The sequence below is a fragment of the Scyliorhinus canicula genome, chromosome 7, assembly GCF_902713615.1.
Source record: "Scyliorhinus canicula chromosome 7, sScyCan1.1, whole genome shotgun sequence".
Taxonomy (NCBI): Eukaryota; Metazoa; Chordata; class Chondrichthyes; order Carcharhiniformes; family Scyliorhinidae; genus Scyliorhinus; species Scyliorhinus canicula.
This window is the reverse complement of record NC_052152.1, coordinates 189,343,358-189,364,381: the sequence shown is the minus strand read 5'-3', so window position 1 is coordinate 189,364,381 and position 21,024 is coordinate 189,343,358. Positions and strand designations below refer to the sequence as shown.

General features: G+C 43.2%; 1 protein-coding gene across 1 annotated transcript in view; it reads right to left on the bottom strand.

Moving 5' to 3' along the window:
* The window catches only part of LOC119969628 (CDK5 and ABL1 enzyme substrate 2-like), a 47,477-nt gene that overhangs the window by 3,807 nt on the left and 22,646 nt on the right, over nucleotides 1–21,024 (bottom strand). Inside the window, exons 2-8 of the mRNA XM_038803515.1 lie at nucleotides 20,842–20,934; nucleotides 15,727–15,804; nucleotides 10,190–10,298; nucleotides 9,006–9,162; nucleotides 7,505–7,608; nucleotides 4,946–5,052; nucleotides 1,065–1,269 (exon numbers count right to left, since the gene is read on the bottom strand). Of these exons, the coding sequence (XP_038659443.1) occupies nucleotides 1,065–1,269; nucleotides 4,946–5,052; nucleotides 7,505–7,608; nucleotides 9,006–9,162; nucleotides 10,190–10,298; nucleotides 15,727–15,804; nucleotides 20,842–20,934 (853 nt within the window). The remainder of the gene's footprint in view (nucleotides 1–1,064; nucleotides 1,270–4,945; nucleotides 5,053–7,504; nucleotides 7,609–9,005; nucleotides 9,163–10,189; nucleotides 10,299–15,726; nucleotides 15,805–20,841; nucleotides 20,935–21,024) is intronic.

Below are 21,024 nucleotides of genomic sequence, written 5' to 3'. Positions count from 1 at the left end.
TTGTCAGCAGCAAACAAGCCAAGAGAAAATGGTGGGTTGCGCAGGTCGGCCGGGCTTGGTCCTGAAGGTTGGCCAGTTGGTAAAAATGGGTCCCCGGAAAAAAGGTTTGAAGAACACTGATACAGAGCACAAGGGAGGGCATTTGCCTCATCAAATCTATGCCAGCAAGCCGCAGAGCAATCCAGTTAATCCCACTCCTCCACCCGATCTGAAGTTTATTGCCTTCAACTGCCCATCCAATTTCCATTTAAAATCACCAATTGTTTCTGCTTCCACCACCCGTGGGCCGTGAATTTCAGGTCATCACCATTCACTGCATAAAAAGATTCTTCTTCACATTTCCACCGATCCCTTGCCTAACCCGTTAAAATTAGTCCCCTAATAGGAATAGATTCTGCTCGTCTATTTTAGCCTGTCATAATCTTGTAAACCTCTATCAAATCTCCCAGGCTCCAAGGTGAACAACCCCAATTTTCGTAACACAATCTTGTAACTAAAATTCCCCGATCCGTGGAACCATTCTATAAATTGCCTCTGTTCCCCTCTAAGGGACCCATGTGCGGCATGGTAGCACAGTGGTTAGCACTGTTGCTTCAGAGCTCCAGGGTCCCAGGTTCGTGTCCGGGCTTGGGTCACTGTCTGTGCGGAGATGCACGTTTCCCCACATCTGCATGGGTTCCCTCCCACAGTTCAAAGATGTGCAGGTTAGGTGGATTGGCCTTGCTAAATTTCCCTTGGTGTCCAAAAAAGGTTAAGTGGGGTTACTGGGATAGGGTGGATGTGTCGGCTTAAGTAGAGTGCTCTTTCCAAGGGCTGGTGCAGACTCGATGGGCCGAATAGCCTCCTTCTGCACAGTAAATTCTGTATCCTTCTGAAAGTACATTGACTAAATTGGATGCAATACTCTAGTTGGGGCCTACACAGAACTTGGGTTAGGTGTAAGCTCTACAGCATCAACTAATATCAAAATAGCTATTTTGAAATTAGGCTCCCCCTGTTTTTAACTAGATTATTTTTGAAGTTTGAATTCCATAACGATGGAGAGAAAATGGTTGGCTACTTACATCAATGAGATGTCTAACTTCATGCTTCTTGAGATCACTGCTGATTTTGGCAGCTAGTAGTAAGCAGGCACCAGAACAAAGTTTTCTGTTCTGCTTATTGACTTTGCCTTGGAGTACAAGCTTCTCAAAGTAAACAAATGATAAAGCCACAGTACAAGGTTCTAGGTTACACTCTTCTGCCAAGTTCCGCATTTCCCGTTTCAGACTGTAAAGAAAGCAGAAAAATTTACCGTAAAGTTTCCTTTGTAGCAATAAACCACTGAAGTCAACAAAATGTACCATTTAACATACTAAGACCTAGGATCAGCACATTATAATAATCTTTGTCACAAGTAGGCTTACATTAACACTGCAATGAAGTTACTGTGAAAAGCCCCGAGTCACCACATTATGGATAATGATAAGGAATAATTAAGTGTTCGAACCAGAATAAGTTAATGTGGGCAATCAATCCATAAACTCACTCCATCAAAACAATGATCACAAATCTAGTGATACACATGGTTGATAATTACCTCAACTGAAATTGGGGCAGCAGAGTGGCACAGTTGTTAGTATTGCTGCCTCACTGTGCCAGGGACCTGGGTTCAAATCCGACCTTGGGTGACTGTCTATTGTGGAGTTCGCACTTTCTCCCTGTGTCTGTGTGGGTTTCCTCCCACGGTCCAAAAATGTGCAGGGTAGGTGGATTGGTCATGCTAAACTGACCCTTAGTGTCCAACGGTATGCAGGTTAGGAGGAGTACGGGGTTAGGGCAGGGTACCGGGCCTACGTTAGGGTGCTCTTAGAGGGTTGGTGCAGACTTTTTTTTTAAAAATGTTTTTATTCTCCATTTTCACATTTTCCTCCAAAATTTACACCACACCCACAAACAGTAAACGGTAACAAATACAAAATCAATCCCCTTAACAATAACAACGATCCCATCCTCCCACCGCCGCAAACAGCAGCCCACCTGTCAATATATGCATCCAATAAAACAAACCCTCCCACGGTGGAAACAAAAAGCAAAGGAGAAAAAGAAAAAAGGAGTCCGGGACCGCCCATGGTCACCAGAGAGTCCGCTACACCCCCCCCACACCCCCAAACACACACACTCAACACCATCCAACCTCTGAAAGAGTGCCATACATGATACCCAAGAGTTGTAAACCCCCCCCCCCCCCTTCCGTCCACTACCTCTTGTAAAACTCCTTCCCCCAACCTCAGTTCCTTCCCCTCCAACTTTCCACCCCGGTTAGACCACTCGGACCCTGTTCTGCCAAGCTCCGATGGCCGCAGCCCCTCCCCCCACCTCACTCCCGTTCACTGGCCGGCTTAGACCGGCCAGCATGGAGGCCCCCGCCCGGGTCCCTTTCCCCCTTGCCCGACCCTAGGAAAGCCCAAAAATCCCCCTTTTAGCGTACAAACCCCGCTTATCCACCTACACCCCAAAGAGCCCTCACTTCGAGTGAAAGTCCCATCACTTCCCTTGTCCAAATATATACCACACCGGCTCCTTTAGCCCATACACCTGCACGCAGTGAAACAAACAAACAAAAAAAAAAAAAATACAGTCATGAGGTTACATCAGCACATGGCCATTTCTCAATTCAGCCACAGTCCTTCTGCCTTCGCAAACTACTTCGCTGCCTCCGCCGTTCCAAAATAAAAGTCCTTGAGCTTGTAAGTCACCCTCAGCTTCGCTGGATATACAATGCCGCACTGCACCTTGCTAATGTACAGTGCCCTCTTCACCCAGTTGAAAGCAGCCCTCCTCCTCGCCAGCTCCACCATAAAGTCCTGGTATACACGTATACCAGCTCCAGCCCACTGCACCACCCACTTCTGCTTGGCCCAGCACAGGACCTTCTCCTTCACACTGTACCTACGGAAGCACAGAGTCACTACCCTTGGCGGCTCACTCGTCTTTGGTACAGGCCTCCACGACCGATGAGCCCGATCCAGTTCATATCGGGAGGGATCCTCCCCCTCCCCCAATAGTTCCGCCAGCATCGCAGCAAAATACTCAGTTGGTCTCGGCCCTTCAATTCCTTCGGGCAGCCCCACAATCCTCAGATTCTGTCGCCTGGACCTGTTTTCCAGGTCTTCCATTTTCCCTCGCAGATCCTTGGTAATCTCCATCACCTTCCACATCTCCTTCTCCATCGACGTAAGTTGATAACCATGCTGCAATAATGTCTCCTCCACTTCCTTCAGCGCCTCCCCTTGCTCCCGCACCTCTGCCACTGCAGTCGTCACCGGGGAAATCGCCTCCTCCACCAGCACACTCAAAACCTCCCTCATCTCCTTCCTCATTGTCTCCATGTATTTTGTAAACTGCCTTTCGAATTCCGCAGCCATTACCATCGTTAATTCTTCAGCCGTAAGCAATGCGGCCTCCCCGATGCTCCAGCCTCCATTTTCCTTGGTGACCCCGCGGTGACCTTTCTACTCCCCCGCGAACTTTGTTGTTTTCACAGCTGTTTTCTTACTGGACCTCGACATATCCCTTCCCTGTACATTCTCCTGGCCTTCACCGCCTTCGCTGCCCCTAGGACCGGGCGTCAATCCCCGACAATGCCGTTCCCGAACAGGAGCCCTCCAACACGTGGCTGCCTCCCGCCCATCGTCACCGGAAGTCAGCCGTCACCGCTTCTTCAATGGCCTTTGTGAGATCTTTTCACAGTTGTTACCTCTGCTGCTAGAATTCAGCTTTCATAAAGGCCCTCAAGTCAGTTTGAGGCCTTTAAGCTCGCCCTTCCCCCACCTGCATGCTGGAAGAGGCTTTTGTCTCTGCTGTATCTTCAGCCAAATCTTTCACTGTTTCTGCGGGTCTGGTAACCAAGAATCATACCATTCCTGGGGGAAAGTACTCCTCCAACATTCACCTACGCCTTTTCATCAAAATTCCACCCCGTATTGCTTAAAAGAGCTCTTTTCTGTAACCGTGGGCAGGAGCTGCCTTGTGTGTGACCACTTACTCCATGGTGCACACCGGTAGCCGTTGGTGCAGACTTGATAGGCTGAATGGACTCCTCCTGCGCTGTAGGAATTTAATGGTTTCAACTGAGCAGAAATGCTGTTATAGTCAGGATAGCACTCTTATCCTTGTAAGTAGACAGCAATTAAAAAAATACAAATTTCAGTAAACTATTTTAAAGTCAGCCTTTCATGTAAATAGTTTATTTTTTTTCTCTCTAAATTTAGAGAGCCCAATTAATTTTTTCCAATTAAGGGGCAATTTAGTGTGGCCAATCCACCTACCCTGCACATCTTTGGGTTGTGGGGGCGAAACCCACGCAAACACAGGGAGAATGTTCAAACTCCACACGGACAGTGACCCAGAATTGAACCTGGGACCTCGGCGCCATGAGGCAGCAATGCTAACCACTGTGCCACCATGCTTCCCGATGTAGTTTATTGATAACTTTGATCAAAGTAATTTAAATCTCATCAGTTTAGCTCTCAAGTTATTTTTTGACATTTATTCTTATCACGTCCTTATAGAAGCAATTAAAGCACAAGAGCTATTCAGGCACAGCGTCACCAAGACACGGACAAGAATGATCCCAGATTTCATCATCGGTTCATACTAGCCAACAATTAGATTTTAGGAGCACAATGATATCCAGCGACACCTGTGTGAAGCAGATGTTGGGGAACAGGACCCAGGTCAAATAGGAATACTGGAGGACAACCAGTGCTTGTGGAACCATAACCCAGCAGGTTCAAATACTTTCAGGAAATGGTGGAAAATCAGGAAGAAATATCTAAAAAGTTTATTATTGGATGGAGAAATAAAGTTCTTGTAGGTATCATACATTTGCCCCAGCTTTTATTTAAAAATTGTTTAAAACGTCATACCAGCTTCATATTTTTCCATCATTAAGTAAATGTACCTTCTTATCTTACTAAGCGTCAGCTTAATGTGAGGAAACTTCTCCTTGAAGGTTTCATTCATATCCTTTTTCAGGTCAGACGGTTTTACATATTCAATCACTGTGGTCTGGCGAAAAGTAAGAAAGCTCATTATTGAAACTAAGCACTAGATGATACAAAATGGTTGTGGATTTCAATTACTCTACATTGTTGAGCATTACATACATTAGAATAGCTATAAACTTTATTGAGAATTTGTAATTGAAAAAAAAACAAAGTTTGCAGATGATGCAAAAATTGGTGGGGTGGTAATTAGTAAGGAAGATAGCCTAAGATACAGGAGGATATAGATGGGCTGATTAGTAGCAAGTGGAATTGAATCCAGATGTATGTGACCTGATGCATTTGTAGAGGACAAACAAGGCAAGCATGTACAGGATGAATAGCACAACCCTGGGAAGCACTGAGGATCAGAGGGACTCTGGTGTGTATGTACACCGGTCTCTTAAGGTAGCAGGGCAGGTGGATATAGTGGTTAAGAAGGTACATCATATACTTGCCTTTATTAGTCAGGCATAGAGTTTAAGAGCAGGGAGGTTATGGTGGAACGGTGTAAAATGTTGGTCGGGCCACAGGTAGAGTATTGTGTGCCGTTCTGGAATCCACTTTAAAGAGGGATGTGAGAGCATTGGAAAGGGTGCAGAGTAGATTTACAGGATATTACCTGGGTTGGAGAGCTTTAGTTATGAAGGGAGATTGGATAGACTAGGGTTGTTTTCCTTGGAGCAGAGGAGACTTGAGGGGGGGACCATGATTAAATATATAAAATTATGAGGAGCATAGATAGATAGGAAGAAACTTGGTGGATGAATCAATGACTGGGGGTATAGATTTAAGAAGGGGCAGGATATTTAGAGGGGCTGTGAGGAAAAGCCTTTTCACTCAGAGAGTGATGGGAGTCTGGAACTCATGCCTGAAAGGGTGGGGAAGGCAGAGACCCTCATATCATTTAAGAAGTATTTAGACATGCACGTGCCATGCAACGGCATACAAGGCTATGAGCCAAGTGTTGGAAAATTGTTCTGAATAGTTAGGTGGTTGTTTCTGACTGGTGCAGATGCAATGGGCCAAGGGGTCTTTTCTGTGCTGTAGACCTCTGTGACTTCCATTTACTCAATAGTAATGACTTTTAGAGTCAATAATACTGACAATAAAAGGTTAAATATGAACATAATAATGCCACACTATAATGTCAAGCTTGTAACAAGATAAATCAAATTATCTCATTTCTGTTAACTATGTGTTACAGAATGCCTATTCTGAATTGCAGGATGCAATGATGAGCCCTCAAGCTATAAACTATGAATGACAGGGAACTCGCTGGTCCACACTGTCCATCTCGCACAAAGCATATAACTCTCTTGAGAAAGGTGAAGAATTAAGATAAAAACCCAGGCCAGTTTGAAGGGGGTGGGGAGGGAGAAACCTGGCAAATCCCTCTCCAACTCCCCTAACTGATTGGAATTAGTCAAGGTGGCCAATCTGGCCATTTGAGATTTGAGCTTGAACAAAAGTTTTCATCTCATCAACGGCTTCTTTGGTAGGACTATTTTTATTCATCTAGCAATCCAATCAAATTAAATGCAATTAGCATATATGACACAGCTGACCAGATTTCATGCAATATTAGTGATTCTATACTCCACTATGGTAGAACTATTGCAAATGCACATTTTGTCACTATAAATCCACAGTACCTCCACACCAAAACATTATACCAAACTAGCTGTAGAGGATGTCAAAACAGATACGGTTCACAACTTCAAGATTTCAACATCACTGTAATAATTTCGCCTCAGTCACTTTCTATCAATAAAACACCAAAAGGGTAGCATTCAGAATAAAGGTTGGGGCAGCACGGCAATGCAGTGGTTAGCACTTCAGCCTCACGGCGCCGAGGTCCCAGGTTCGATCCTGGCCCTGGGTCACTGTCCGTGTGGAGTTTGCACATTCTCCCAGTGTTTGCGTGGGCTTCGCTAAATTGGCCACACTAAATTGCCCCTTAATTGGAAAAAAAATGAATTGGGTACTATAAATGTTTTTTAAAATTCTGAATAAAAGGTATATATCTCAGTCCACCTCCACAAATTCATTTATTTGTTTGGCATATTTCTCAACAATCTCAATTAATTTTCCTGCTGTGGAAATAATTGAATAAAAGCAGCAGTCCACAATCACTATTGTGAATTGTCATAAAAACCATGACAAGTTTCAGTGGTGCGACATTCTACACTTACAACATAAATGACTTGGCGTACGATAATAAAGCTGATGTTAAGACAAAAAAATATTGCAAACGCACAAGACACTTTCCATTTTAAACCATAATAATGTTTTTTCCTTCCCAAATTATTCAATAATTAGTATTTAACAACACTAATCCAAAAAGGAATTATAGACAGGTGTGGTTGAAAATGGTTTTAAACACCATGCAGTGGATTAAAGGAAATGTATGCCGCTGCTGAATTGGAAGGAGGAAATTATATTTGAGACATAGTTGAATATGTTGAAGGTTTTACCATGTATGATGCAAAGATCAGAACCCGTTTGTGTTTTCCACATGGCCACTGGGGGTCATCAAGAAGATTAGGATCATATTCTATTAAATCTCCAGCTTCACTACCTAGACAAAGACAGCAAACAATACATGCCTGAGACATCACCTTTGTTTTTAGATGTTCAATATGCACACATTTATCACTGTACAAATTGGCGTTGAGCATAAACCATACTAACAGCTGGATGTCAGAAAAGAAAAAGATCCCAAACATTTTAAGAGGCAGCCAACTCACTGACTACAGTACTGTTTTTTTGGTTTCTTTCATGGAATATGGACATGGCTGACAAATTTTGCCAACCTAATTGCCCTTGGAACTGAATGGCTGAATCCTTTCAGAAGGCAGATCAGAGTCAACCACATCTGGTAGGTCAGGAGTCACAGGTCAGCCAGGCCAGGTAAGGATGGCAGATTTTGTTTCCTTAAAGGAAATTACGAGCATTGTTGATAGTTTCATTGTCACCATTAATTGTCACCATTAATGAGACTAGCTTTATATTCACAATTTTGTTAATTGAATTCAAATTCCACTCGTTGCCGAGGTGGGATCTGAACGTGAGCCCCCCGAGCATTGGCCTGGGCCTCTGCATGACTTGTACCACCACACCACCATCTTTGTCTAAACTTCGCCTTGGAACACAATGCAAATTAGGCAGTGTGATCCAAAGCTGTGTCTTCCATGGGTCATAACACTCAAATATATTTGCAATGGAGCAGCAGAACCAGAAACCAGGAAAGAGCTAAATTTAACTGGGGTTACTGTGCACAGATTTGGGTGACTTAAAAACTATTCACTATTTTCTACACATCAGATGAGTGTTTAATGCAAATATCGAACACATGCAATGAAGAAAAAAGTACCTTTGTATAAACTAATGATTTAGGACATCAACTCTTCAGTGCAGCTGGAACAAATTGACATTCCCAAAGGAATTTAAAATCTATTAAACATATGCAAGAGCTAAGATTTTGGTTTATTTTTACAAAGATATGCAGCATTGAAAGTAAAGTCAGAGAGGGCATGATTTTTTTTTCCATTAAAAAAAAATCAACACGAAAACAGCAATTATGCAAGCGTGTCTCAGGTTCAGAGTACCTGTATGAATATACATACAAGTCACACTTTCTCTGTCAACAAAAACATTGTTTCTTTAAAATAAATTTAGAATATCCAATTATTTTCTTCCAATTAAGGGGCAATTTAGCGTGGCCAATCCACCTAACCTGCACATTTTTGGGTTGTGGGGATGAAACCCACGCAGACACGGGGAGAATGTACAAACTCCACACGGACAGTGACCCAGAGCTGGGATGCGAACCCAGGTCCTCAGCACCTGCCGCCCCTAACAGAAACATTGTAAATAGTGGGTGCTGTTTAGATTCAAAACTCTCAGACAATCCAAGCAGCTATCTAGTGCATCCTTTCCATCCAAATAATACTTAGTATACCACTTTTATTTTACCTAATTCCATTGACATTGCAGCAGTTCCATGTCTTCCTGGTGTAAAATTCCGATGCACGCTATTTCGAACCTGTGCTACTGAAGCTGAAACCTCAGGTAGAGCTTTTGGCATCACAAAGGCATTGGTTGGATAAAGGAACTGGGCATATGAAACGGACTGTGAAACAGGAAGAAATGCACAGTAAACAATTTTATTATTCCCTGGTCTATTACGCTGCTTAAAAAAAAAGTGTCACTCAGAGTTTTGTCGTTCACAGTCAAATTACAAAATTAATTTTACAGATCAACAGTAAAATCAAAGTGCAATTGAATTATCAGGTCACACTGAGCGTCACACAAAAACATCACATTTCGGACAGTATACCAAATACAGGAATTCAGATCCAGCAATATGTCCTCATAATTGACAGGGATATACAGACCATAGCCCAGACTCACATTGGTTAATTGTACAAGACTGGACTCTTAGTACTTACTGAACTATCTTTAACTTACAGGTATTATTTAATTCACCTTTCAAACTATGCAACTATTTCCATTTTGATGAGAAAGCAAAATGAGAAACAACCATAAAACAAAGCAGAAAAACTCAGTAGATCTGACAGCAGGTGTCGAAACAGAAACAGAATTCATGTTTCGAGTCAAATGACTTTTGGGTTCTGACGAATCGACTCAAACGTTAACTTTTTCACTCTACACAGGTGCTGCCAGACCTGCTGAGTTTTTCCAGCACTTTGTTTGTAATTTCAAATCTCTGGCATCCGCAGTATTTTGTTGTTATTGATTAGGCTACTTTGTCTACATCTGCTGGGAAATATTAAAATTTTCAATTGAGGCAAACAATAGTATTGAAGGGGTTAAAACAACTCAGTTGTGTACAGCATAATTTTACAGGCATTTTTCAGTGCAGATCACTATGGAACCATTTAAAAAACATGACAATTAATTCAGTTTTTTGTACGAACCATTGTTCTAAAAGATAGGAGCACAAGATAATTCAGATTTGAGGACTTCCAGTTAGCCTAAATGTATTGTTTGGCTGCTGCATTCAGATAGATCAACAGTTATTTTAGACTCTGCATGCACATTCAAACATTGAATGAAAATTTTCCTGAAATACATTCAACCGCTATGCACCTTGAAAAGCTCAAACCACACTACTTTGTACAATAGTTAATTGTTACCTTCACATCTGCACCAAGCTCAATTCCATCGAGTCCAAGCAGCATGTCTGTTGAGGATGAAACACCACCAGACGGGTTACGTTGCCTTGGCCCTTCCAGCTTGCCCTCTCTGTGTAACGAAAATGTTAAATCCAGTTTCTTGCAAGCAGTTAGAAAACACTGACGATATGCACAAGGAGTGGTCTACACATATAATAGCTGCAAACTAAACAATGAAAGGAACCCGTTCCTTTTATAGCTCATTCAAAAATTAAAGCTGCATACCAATAGGAAGTGCTTTCGCAAAGAACAATAAAAAGCTTCTGAGAAGCTTATCAGACTATCGTGAAGCAAAACCGGAATTTTGAACATCGGTTATTCATTGGTTGTTTTGCCCCAATAGACCCAAATTACTTCTGAACTGCGGTTTACCAAAATAAACTTCCCAAACTCAAGCTGAAGCTAGATCACAGGGCTTTTTCCTGATAAATGGGGAAAACAATACACAATTTTCCTATGGATCTGCCAGCTTTAATTTTCCATTCTGTCCGATGCAGAATGCTTGCTGCAGTTTCCTCTTCAAAGTATCCGTTCCCATGGTAGTGGCCCCATAAATTACAAAAAGGAAGACAGACTATTTGTGAATGCACTACCCCCCGCTTCCCTGACACATAACAAACAGTGTAAAATCATTCCTAACAAAAGAAAAGTGAATATCAAAACATTAATACAATTAAATTACAAAAGGTTTCAACTTTTGCATTGCATTTTGGACATTTATTAGGTAATGCTGTGAAACCTAAAAAGCTGAAGAAAGACCGCAGTTCCAACAGCAAAGTCCTGCTGCCAGTGTAGCAGGATGATAAGCAGCTAGTGATACAGCTTCAAGCACACAGGCTGCCTCTTCAAAAAAATATTCACGAGTCTTCCCCCCCGTTTGTGCAAAAATAACCAATTTTACACTGCAAAAAAATGCCGTATGCACCAAGCAGTAGTAGAAACACACCAATTTTGGCCTTTGGTTTCAAAAAATCAAATGGTTGCAAATCTAGATGTAAGGAGCTACCATTATTTGGGTATATATTTTGTGGAATCAGTGTATTATTGTCAGAATGCAGTCAACCCAGAACACAGTGATACAGGCAGACAGAGCAGAAATCGGTATGCAGGAACAGATAATATTATGCACTTGTATAGTGTGTGCATTAAAATCGATGGCAGCAACTTTTACACAAGCTCACCAGCCTTCAAAATGATGGATCACCCTTGTTTGGGATGAGGAGTGCAAATTAAAGGCAATAATTTCTTCGATGGAAGCGACAAATGGGTTTTATTTTATGAGAGACATGGTAGCACAGTGGTTCGCACTCTTGCTTCACCGCGCCAGGGACCCAGGTTCGATTCCCGGCTTGGGTCACTGTCTGTGCAGAGTCTGCACGTTCTCCCAGTGTCTGCGTGGGTTTCCTCCAGGTGCTCCAGTTTCCTCCCACAAGTCCCGAAAAACGTGCTTGTTAGGTGAATTGGACATTCTGAATTCTCCCTGTGTACCTGAACAGGCGCCGTAGTGTGGCGACTAGGGGATTTTCACAGTAACTTCATTGCAGTGTTAATATAAGCCTACTTGTGATACTAATAATAAAGATTATAATCTGGTCATTAATATTTTTCTAATTGGCAAAGAACTTCAACCGCAACGCTCCCAATATTTAAATAAATCCTCTGGTGTGCCCTTGTACAACTTTGATTTGGTCTACCAATTAATATACTTATAGATCATGAACATGTCTTACCAACTAAGAATGAAAATTTCTCATCTACATGCTGTCCCTTGGTGATGTAATCTGAAAGCAGCCAGTTTCCCATTTACACTAATGAGACACAGCTCTCACTACCACCTCACCCCTCCATTGTCAAAACTCCATCAGCAATGAGCATTAATCTTATCCAATCAATACTGAGAAGACCAATGTCCCCGCCACAAACTCCATCCCCAAACCACCCCATCCATCAGACGAAGGGCACCAGGTGCATGGAACACAACCACTAGTAAATTAACTACTGAGACTTAAAAGTAAATGACAGAGTAAAGTCAACAAGGAATAACGTTTTCATGCAATATGATTGGGGTCCGGAATGCACTGCCCGAGAGCAAGGTGGAGGCAGCTTCAATTGAGGCATTCATTCAAAAGGGAATTTGACTGTTCGCTGAAAAGGGAGAAATGAAAGGTTGTGGGGAGACGGCTGGGGATGACACTAGGTGAATTGTTCATTTGGAGAACCGATGCAGACATGGCAGGGGGGGGGGGGTGGCATGTATAGGACTGTTGCTTCCGGATGTGGAAGGGGAGGGTAGAATCGGAGATTTCACCTGAGGAAGGAGCTGTGCTCCGAAAGCTAGTGATTCAAAACAAACCTGTTGGACTTTAACCTGGTGTTGTAACACTTCTTTCTGTTACCTCTAAACTTGTTTATTCCAATCCTAGCTTACCGTTAACATTCTGGCCTCCTTAAAGTTGAAGTCATCCAAATCTCTGCTGCCCATCGTACACCAGGTCCTGCTGACACACCACCCCTGTAATTGAACTACGTTGGCTCTCAGTTCAGAAACACTCAGATTTTAAAATTCTCATTCTTCTCTTCAACTACCTTGCCTTTCATTTCTAATCTCCTCCAGCGCTGCAATCGTCAGAAATATCTGCGCTCCTCCAATAGCGACCCCGCCAAAGATGGCTGCACCTGTAGAAAAGCCCTACGGACTTGAAGGGTTAACTCTTTCTCTTCACAGATGCTGTCAGAACTGCTGAGTTTATCCAGCATTTTGTTTTTATTTCACATTTCCAGCACCCACAGTATTTTGCTTTGGGGAGGTGGCGGCATAGTGGCATTGTCAAGTGCCAGGCAATGACCATCTCCTACAAGAGGGGATCTAACCATCAGCCCATGACATTCAATGGCATTACCGACGTTGAATCTGCCACAATCAACATCCTGGGGGCTACCATTGATCAGAAACTGAACTGGACTAGCTATATTAATACTGTGACTACCAGAGCAGGTCAAAGGTTAGGAACCGGCAGCACGGTAGCATTGTGGATAGTACAATTGCTTCACAGCTCCAGGGTCCCAGGTTCGATTCCAGCTTGGGTCACTGTCTGTGCAGAGTCTGCATATCCTCACCGTGTGTGCGTGGGTTTCCTCCGGGTGCTCCGGTTTCCCCCCACGGTCCAAAGATGTGCAGGTTAAGTGGATTGGCCATGATAAATTGCCCGTAGTGTCCAAAACTGCCCTTAGTGTTGGGTGGGGTTACTGGGTTATGGGGATAGGGTGGAGGTGCTGACCTTGGGTAGGGTGCTCTTTCCAGGACCCGGTGCAGACTCGATGGGCCGAATGGCCTCCTTCTGCACTGTAAATTCTATGATAATCTAACCTACTGAGAATAAGTCACCTCCTGACCCCCCCAAAGCCTCTCCACCATCCAAGGCACAAGTCAGGAGTATAATGGAACACTCTCCACTTGCCTGGATGAGTACAGCTCCAACAACACAAGATGCTCAATACCATCCAGGACAATGCAGCCCGCTTGATTCACCTCCATGTCACTCACTATCCAGACTTGGAAACATAGCTCCATTCATTCACTCTCACTGGGCAAAATCCTGGATGTCCCCCCTAACAGCACAGTGGGTGTATGTACAGCTCAGCGACTACAGCGGTTCAAAAAAGAAACTCACCACCACCTTCTGAAGGGCAACTAGGGATGAACAATAAATGCTGACCTAACCAACAACACACATATCCAGAAATGAATTTATTAAAAAATTGGCTGTACTTTCAGCTGCCAAGGTCCTAATCGTTGGAATTTCCTCACTTAACTTCTCTGCCTCTCTTTCCCCCTTCAAAATATTCCGTAAAGCCTAACTCCAGGGTTTTAGGTCAATTCCCTAATATTTCCTATGCGACTCTAGCAAATTTTATTTTGTTATCATACCTGTGAAGCATCTTGAGATGTTTGACAGGAACGTTGTTAAAGGTGCAACATAAATGTAAGGTTGTTGTTGTTTCTGTTGATGGTCCAAAGTGGTTTCAGCTTCATAAGCTTGATAGCATGAATTGGGTATTAAGGTCCAAACTAACTTTGAAATGGAGTAAAACTACTTTGCCTGGGGCATATCACCATACCCTGGCCTCAGCTCTGGACTGGATTCAGGAGTCTGGCTTTATGTACAGCAGTGGTTCTCAAACTGGGGTCTGTGACTCTGGAGGTTGCCATTAGAAATAAGCAGGGAAAACAAGTAGGCCAATGACAATAAGTACAGGTGGCACAGTGGTTATCACTGCTGCCTCACAGCACCAGGGACCCGGGTTCAAATTCACCCTCGGTGACAGCCTGTGTGGAGTTTGAACATTCTCCCCATGTCTGCGTGGGTTCCCTCCCACAGTCCAAAGATGTGCAGGTTAGGTAGATTGGCCATGCTAAATTGCCCCTTAGTGTCCAAAGATTTGGTGGGGTTACAGGGATAGAGCGGCAATTGGGTCTGTGTAGGGTGGTCTTGCAAATGGTTGGTGCAGACTCAATGGGCCGAATGGCCTCTGTCTGTTATCTTTTAACAACATACATTTTCAAATCTAGACTTTCGATCCACGAGCCCCCCCACTGGGTGCCACAGCTAGTAAATAAGTCTCAATAACTACTGCAAAGTTCTTGTTGCAGCAGACGGAGTCCTTAATAGTTTGACAACTGCCATTTTGTAATTTCACGAGGAAGAGCAGGGTGCTCTTCTACCGATGAAATGAGATGCTATCCTGCTAATAGCAGGATTCTATGAACAGTGATTCTATGAACCTCGTGGAGCACTGGATTCAGTGATTTGAGAGGCCTTGCTCTGGTTGGCCCATTTGATTTGTTCAAATTCACTGTTGCAGGGCATAAAAGCCCAGGTTAAAGCAAAGACCAACAGTGAGCCATCAGGAGACCACAGAAAAGTTGCAGTCAGTAGTGGGTAGCCCTTTGTGCGGGGGCATTGGCCGCAGGCGAGGTGGCAGCAAGGTGAGAACAAGAGGAGCAGCGATGGTGAGTACTATTTCAGAGGGGCCTGGCCAGAGTGGTTCAAGTGAGGGGCTTATACAGCTGGTGATGTATTTGTGACTATATACCTCGGATATCAAGTGGTTGAGTGCACAGAGGCAGTATCACTCCTCATACTGAAGATGATAGGAAGGTCAGCTTTCAGATCTTACTAATAATGTTTTATTGGTGATATATGCACAGATGCTGCTAGAAATGGCTTGTTTACATTTGATTTCTGTGTTTGCACCGATTTTGCGGCAAAAAGGAGAGTTTATTTGATGGGAATATTTGGGGTTCCTCGACGCTCTTGGGAGGTCTTGAGGAAACCGTGACTTGTTTTAAATTGATGCTGCAGTGTGGCTTAAAAGTGCTTTAAAAATGAATTGAGTTTCACTTATGTAAAATGAAGTTTTAGAAAAGCTGATGAGTTTAGTCAGTACAGCAGAAAATTGCTACTTTTGAATCCACTCAAAAAACAAAATATTCTTACACCAGGTTGTTACATTCTCCATAAGGCAGCACAGAAAAAGCGGAGCACAGCGATCTTTTAGCACAGATGAGGACTATCCTGAAATTAAAACAATAAAATCAGGTATTAGTTGACTACTGCACACGGTTACGCGCAACAGAAAATACTAGTCATTATTAAGTGTAATATTTACATAACTTAAACTGAAACCTATTCAGAAAAAATTTTCACTGCAGAATAGGCAACATTCCATGATTTATCCGCAATATTATTAAAAGGCATTCACAAATTGTGTGCTGGCTCTGACCACATTGTGTGAACGTATTTGGATATGTAAGTTTTGCTGGAGGACTGAAGGTTGTTAATTTAGCACCTCTGCTCAAAATAAATAGATTAACGAGTTAACTGAAAGCGAGCCAGCCTAATTTGAATGTACAGGCTCACAGATATGGGATAGTCAAGAGCAGCAAACTCAGATTTGAAAAAGTCAAGCCTTTTCTTTCTTTTAAAAAAAATCTTAATTTAAATTTTTACAAAATATAAACATCACAACGATATTAACAAAACAACCGCAGTAGCAACCCAAGAACAACACCTACCCAACTTCAAAAGCAACTACAAACAAAAGAAAAAACAAAAGAACACCCAAACAACAAAAGGGAAAGAAATAACACCCGCCACATCCCACAAACCCATGTACACAGTTCTCCCTCCCACCGAACCAGACACCACCCCCTCCCCCCCACCCGCTGCTGCTGCCGGCCAAATCCCCTACCGTTCTGCCAGGAAGTCCAGGAAAGGCTGCCACCGCCTAAAGAACCCTTGTACTGATCCCCTCAGGGCAAATTTCACCTTCTCCAATTTAATGAACCCCGCCATATCATTGATCGAGGCCTCCAGGCTTGGGGGCCTCGCATCCTTCCATTGGAGCAAGATCCTCTGCCGGGCAAGTCAAGCCTTTTCTGATGGGTTGTCTGGTCTGAGCACTTTGAGAAAATAATGGTGTGTCGATGCATGAAATTCAGTGGACGTTGTGTGCATGTGGGTTTCCATTAGGCATTTTGATTATTCAACTGGAAACATTGAGTCAGGAATGTGGTGGCATAGATGGGAGGTTACATGACAGAAAACCTTGTTTTTATGAGGGTACTTCAGAGACCATGTTGAAACCAATATTCTTTTTAGTAGATATGATCACAATTTATAAGGAAGACTACATCAAGATTTAGATAGAAATCAGGTGACCTATGAAAAGGAAATCAGGAATATAGAAATAGGTTAGTCAATCGCACAGAGAGTCGTCATATGAAATTTAGTGCAGAAAGTTCAGAAAAAATACATTCACTGGTTAGACTGCAATTGGAATGGGTAGCTTTTTTTTGCACCTAATAGTGGGGCAAAGAGTTAAAGCCAAAGCCTGGATAGGATACAAAAAAAAAATCATGGATGAGTTTTTATTAGGGGGAACGACAGAAACAGGGACTCGTTTTATCAGAAGAAGCTCCAAGAGGGAACCTGATCGAGTTGTTGAAAATTCCTTTGAGAACACCTTTCACGAAGAGGAGAAAGCAGCAAGCAGACACATGGTAACACCATCATCTGCTATTCCCCTCTAAAACACAGACTATCATGACTTGGAACAATGTTGCTTTAGAAATATTGATGAGATTAGTCCTTCACTGTCACGAGTCAAAATTGCAGCATCTATACCACATGAACAGCAGCAGTTCAAGTACATAGCTCACCACCCCCTTCTCAAGGGCAATGCCAAGAATGCTCACACCCTATGACTGAATTTGAAAAAACAATGAGACTTTGGTTAGGCAAATGGGAAACGTATTTCCACTGGATGGAGTTACTGGGCAAAGAAATTATGAAAAGAAAGAAGGGAGGGATTAAGGTTTTGTTTTTCAAATATACAGAGAGGGCTTTAGTGAATTCTACATCCTAACAAAACAGCAAAACCTGTAGTCGCTGTTCAAAGGGAATTCATGAACACTTGAAAAAATAGAAAACTAGAAAAAATAGAAAGCCTGCTGACAAGGGTGGCGCCACTGCTGCCTGATGTACTGAACTCTGCCTCGCAGAGGCCGAGCTCCAACTCTCAGACACTTCCTCCCCCACCACCTAACATTAAACCATTGCTTCCAGGACGGTCACGGACTTCATTTGCCTCTGGGGATCTTCCCTCCACAGTCTCCAACCTTATAGTCCCACAGTCTCACACAGCCTGCTTCTACATCCTTCCCAAAATCCAGACAGGTCTGCCGTGGTAGACCCAGCCCACAGAACTCATTTCTTCCTAACTTGATTCCATCCTCTCTCCCCTTGTCCAGTCCCTTCTCACCTACATTTATGGTTCCTCTGATTCCCTACATCATATCAACAGTTTTCAGTTCCCTGCCACTAACTGCCTTCCCTTCACTATGGTTGTCCAATCCCTCAACACCTCCACCAGGACAGTCCAAGGGATTTCCTTCCTTGAGCATAGGCCCGAATAACCTACATCCACTTTAGAATCCCTACCGCACAGAAGGCCATTCGGCCCATCATGTCTACACCAACTCTTGGAAAGAGCACTCTACCTAGGTCACTCGCTTGCCCTATCCCCGCGCCTTGATCATGGCCAACCCACCTAACCTGCACACCTTTGGACTGTGGGAGGAAACCCACAGGCGTGGGGAGAACATGCAAACTCCACAGACAGTTGCCCAAGGCCGGAATTGAATCCGGGTCCTTGGCGCTGTGAGGCAGCAGTGCTAACCACTGTGCTACCGCTACTCTCTTCCGGCTGGCTGAACTTGTTCTCTTGTTGAACAATTTCTCCTTTAACTGGTCTCACTTCCTGAAACTAAAAGGTGTGGCTATGGGTACCCTCCATGGGTCTCATTATGACTGTTTTATTGTGGGTGATGTGGAACACTCCTTTCCAGTCCTACTCAGGTCCGGTCCCACAACTCTTTTTCTGTTACATTAATGACCATATTGGTGTTATTCCATGCCCTTGAAAAGCTGTAAAATCTTTTGATTTTGCATCCTATTTCCTCTTCTCTCACCTTGACATGGTCCATCTCTGACACTTCCCTTCCTTGACCTCGCTCTGCCTCCATTTCCAGTGATGGACTGATCATCAGTATTCATTACAAACCCACCAACTCCCACAGCCATCTCGACTACAGCTTCTCACATCCTGCTCCCTGTAAGGATTCCATCCCATTCTTCCACTTCCCCAGTCTCCATCGTATATGTTCTAATGATGCCACCGTTGAAAATGATGCTTCTGACACATCTCTTTTTTCCTTAACCGAGGTTTCCCTCATCAGTGGTTGACAGACTCAACTGGGCTTGACCCATTTCCTTCACCGTTGCCCTCATCCATTACCCTCTTGCCTAGAACCATGATAGGGTTCTCCCTTATCCTCGCTTTTCACCCCACCAGCCTCCACATTCAAAGGATCATCTTCTTGCCATTTCCACCAACTCCAGCATGATGCCACTCTGAATCACATCTTCCCCTCACAAACTGCCCCTCCCACCCCGTCAGCATTCTACAGGGATTGCTCCTGATCCACTTCTCCATCGCACTCGACTCCCCATCCCCTTCCCACTGCATCTTCCCTTGAATTCACAGAAAATGCAATGTCTGCCCATTTACTTCCTCACCATTCAAAGACACAAACACTCTTTTCAGATTCAGCTGCGTTTCACTTGTGTTTCCTTCAACTTAGTCCACTGTATTTACTGCTCCCAATGCAGTCTCTTCTACATTGGACAGACTAAACATCGACTAGGTGACGCTTTGCTGAACACCTTGGCTCAGATTGCAAGCATACATTTATTGTCTCATTGCAATAACCCTCCTTACTCTCCCTTACCTGGCCATCTGTCTTTCGTTCTTAAAGTTGCTACATCTTGTTGCAATCTCCCTCAGCTACACTTTAATATCTAACACATTCTCTCTCAGTTCTGATGAAGAGCCAAACGGACTCAAAATGTTAACCCTTTCTCTCCCTACAAATTCTGCCAGACCAGCTGACTTTTTCCAGGATTCTCTGTTCTTGTTTCAGATTCCAGCATCTATAGTATTTTGCTTATTTTAGAAAACTAGGGGAATGGATTTTACTGTGCAGATTTTCCAGAGAAACAGTACAGGTATGAATTGTAGTAGAGGGAGAAATAGGTTGCACAGGCATGAATTATTTCTCTCAGTGGAAATAAGATATTGATGGCATTATCCCGTTTCTAAATGCCTTATTACCTGACAAATGAGCCATACAAATAGTACTCGTGTTCAGAGTGGAATTTGGACTGAGCACATGTACAAGTGCAGACATCACCCCTGCTGTAAATTAGTATATATCATGAACAGGAATTACCCAGATATAATAAGGAAATTATTCAAATTCAACATCTGAATATTCTAATTGGTAACCAAATCTCACCCCAGGTAGTGGAGGTTTTGTTAAATGGTTGCCTATTTTGTTGAGAAAATGTTGCTAATTTAAATACCTACACAAGTATGAAAGATGGGCATTAAGAGTGCAAGGACAAGGGCAGCACGGTGGCCTAGTGGTTAGCACAGCTGCCTTACGGCGCTGAGGTCCCAGGTTCGATCCCGGCTCTGGGCCACTGCCCGTGTGGAGTTTGCACATTCTCCCCGTGTCTGCGTGGGTTTAGCCCCCACAACCCAAAAATGTGCAGAGTAGGTGGATTGGCCACACTAAATTGCCCCTTAATTGGAAAAAAATAATTGGATAATCTAAATTTAAAAAAAAAAAAGAGTGTAAGGACATCTTTAATGTTCAGATATGCCATTACAGAAAGAAAAATGGTTTGCAACCTTGTTCTACCAATTTTGTGGTCAGTAATGTCACTGGAAAATAACAGATGGGGTGCACTCACACTAGGACCACAACAATAATGCAGAACAAAAGTTGCTTTGCACCGATACTATATTGTGGTGCGAATGTAGCCCAAATGTACAACTCTTGATAAACATGAAGCCACAGGATATCAAGAGGAAAGTTACATACATTTAATGAAGTGCTAACATACACCAATCCACAAAAGATTATTGCTTCGCATGTTATTTGCATAAAATCAACAGTGGTGTATGCTTATTCGTATATTAATTACCTGCTATTTCTCGTGTCATATTGCCGCATATTTTTGATAAAGTGAACTTTCTTTGTATTTTTTGGAAGGGGAGATCCAGAAGAGGTTCTGCTTCTGCAAAATATAAAAAAAGTTTATTGAATAACAACACTAAGAATTAATTACGTGACGGAATCTGGGCAGGCAGGATATTTTAGATAATCA